Source organism: Opisthorchis viverrini (assembly GCF_000715545.1).
Source record: "Opisthorchis viverrini unplaced genomic scaffold scaffold9416, whole genome shotgun sequence".
NCBI classification, from domain to species: domain Eukaryota; kingdom Metazoa; phylum Platyhelminthes; class Trematoda; order Opisthorchiida; family Opisthorchiidae; genus Opisthorchis; species Opisthorchis viverrini.
The window spans coordinates 1-1249 of record NW_008755290.1 but is presented as its reverse complement, the minus strand read 5'-3'; the positions used below and the strand labels follow the sequence as shown (position 1 = coordinate 1249).

The 1249-nt window shown below is 45.8% G+C and overlaps 1 protein-coding gene across 1 annotated transcript; it reads left to right on the top strand.

The window, feature by feature from the left end:
- Positions 1-415: 415 nt before the first annotated feature.
- Positions 416-955, top strand: T265_12242 (hypothetical protein; the record flags this gene model as incomplete). The annotated part of the gene is made up of 1 exon (XM_009179464.1): positions 416-955. One exon carries the CDS (start codon positions 416-418, stop codon positions 953-955), a length of 540 nt encoding a protein of 179 aa, XP_009177728.1.
- Positions 956-1249: the final 294 nt, after the last annotated feature.

Sequence of the window (1249 nt, the reverse complement as noted above, 5' to 3'; positions counted from 1 at the left end):
AACTTCTGGTGGAAGGAAATACAGCTCAGCTTTCATGTCAAGAGACTGATCAGTTTCCAGCTTCGCAGGAGACTACCATATGCAAATAAAAGACCAAACGGAAAACGGAGCTGATACGTTCAGAAGGCCTAAACTCTATGATGCAGGCCGTGAGTATGGTCACCGAAGGAACGGAATATACAATCAACAGAATTACCAAAAATATTTCCATCATGGATATTTAAAACCGAGTACGATATATTTGGCCTCAGGTGACCCGGTCTCATGCCTCGGGAATCAGGCCTCGGGTCTCAGTTCACACCTCCTCTCATTGCCAATCGGGTTAGAGTTTACTAAACATTGGTGAATGTAGTAGGCGATGTGCTCAACGCTCTTTCGCAAACGCCGACGGTTGATTCAAGTGTGTGCTGACAAAATGTGTAACAGTCAATTCTGGTCCGCAAGTGCTGATTTTTCATTGGTGTGCGAATTGGCTCAGTATTTGCCTAATTGCCTATTTTCGATTGTCTGTTCAGGCACGCCTTCAGCTCCAACAGATTTGCAAGTGCGCAAAGTAACGAAGAGCGGTGTGAAATTGTCCTGGACTGCGCCAACTGACAACGGAGGCACTCCCATCACAGGATATGTGGTCCGCTTCTGGCCACCTGATAACGGCGCATCCGTGGAGTTTCCATCACCGACAACAGATGTGGAAGCATTTGTTGTCGCCGATAAGCTAATGGGAGCATCATCCGGGCAATTTGACGTGGCAGCCATAAACACCAAGGGAGTCGGCCAGTCGTCGGAACGCGCGGACACGACAAGTCTTCAAGAAGAGAGTGCGCCACCAAGACTATTTCAATCGAGCGATGCTGCGTACCCACGTAGCGAAGGTGTTGCTGGCCCCGAGTCCATTGAATATCAGGTTGGTTTCTCACCGACACCAAATGTGACTCTGACGTTTGTCGTCTGTTAATATTGGTGTTTTAAGCAGAGGATTTGTGTGCGATTCAGCAAGAAATTGATGGGAAGATTCGGCGTGTGATTGAGTGAGCGAGCGAGTGATTGATTGATTGATTGATTGTTTGATTTATTTATCGATTTATTGATTGATTAGTTGATTGATTGTGAATCTGTGAGTGATTTTGTTTTTGTGTGAATGTGTGAATATTACTGTGGTTTATGTCTTCTATTGATTCTTCTCTTGGTTATGTCTCGTGTACGGTGTGATCCTCTGGACTAACTTGTGTATTCGCTGTTGGCTCTTCTG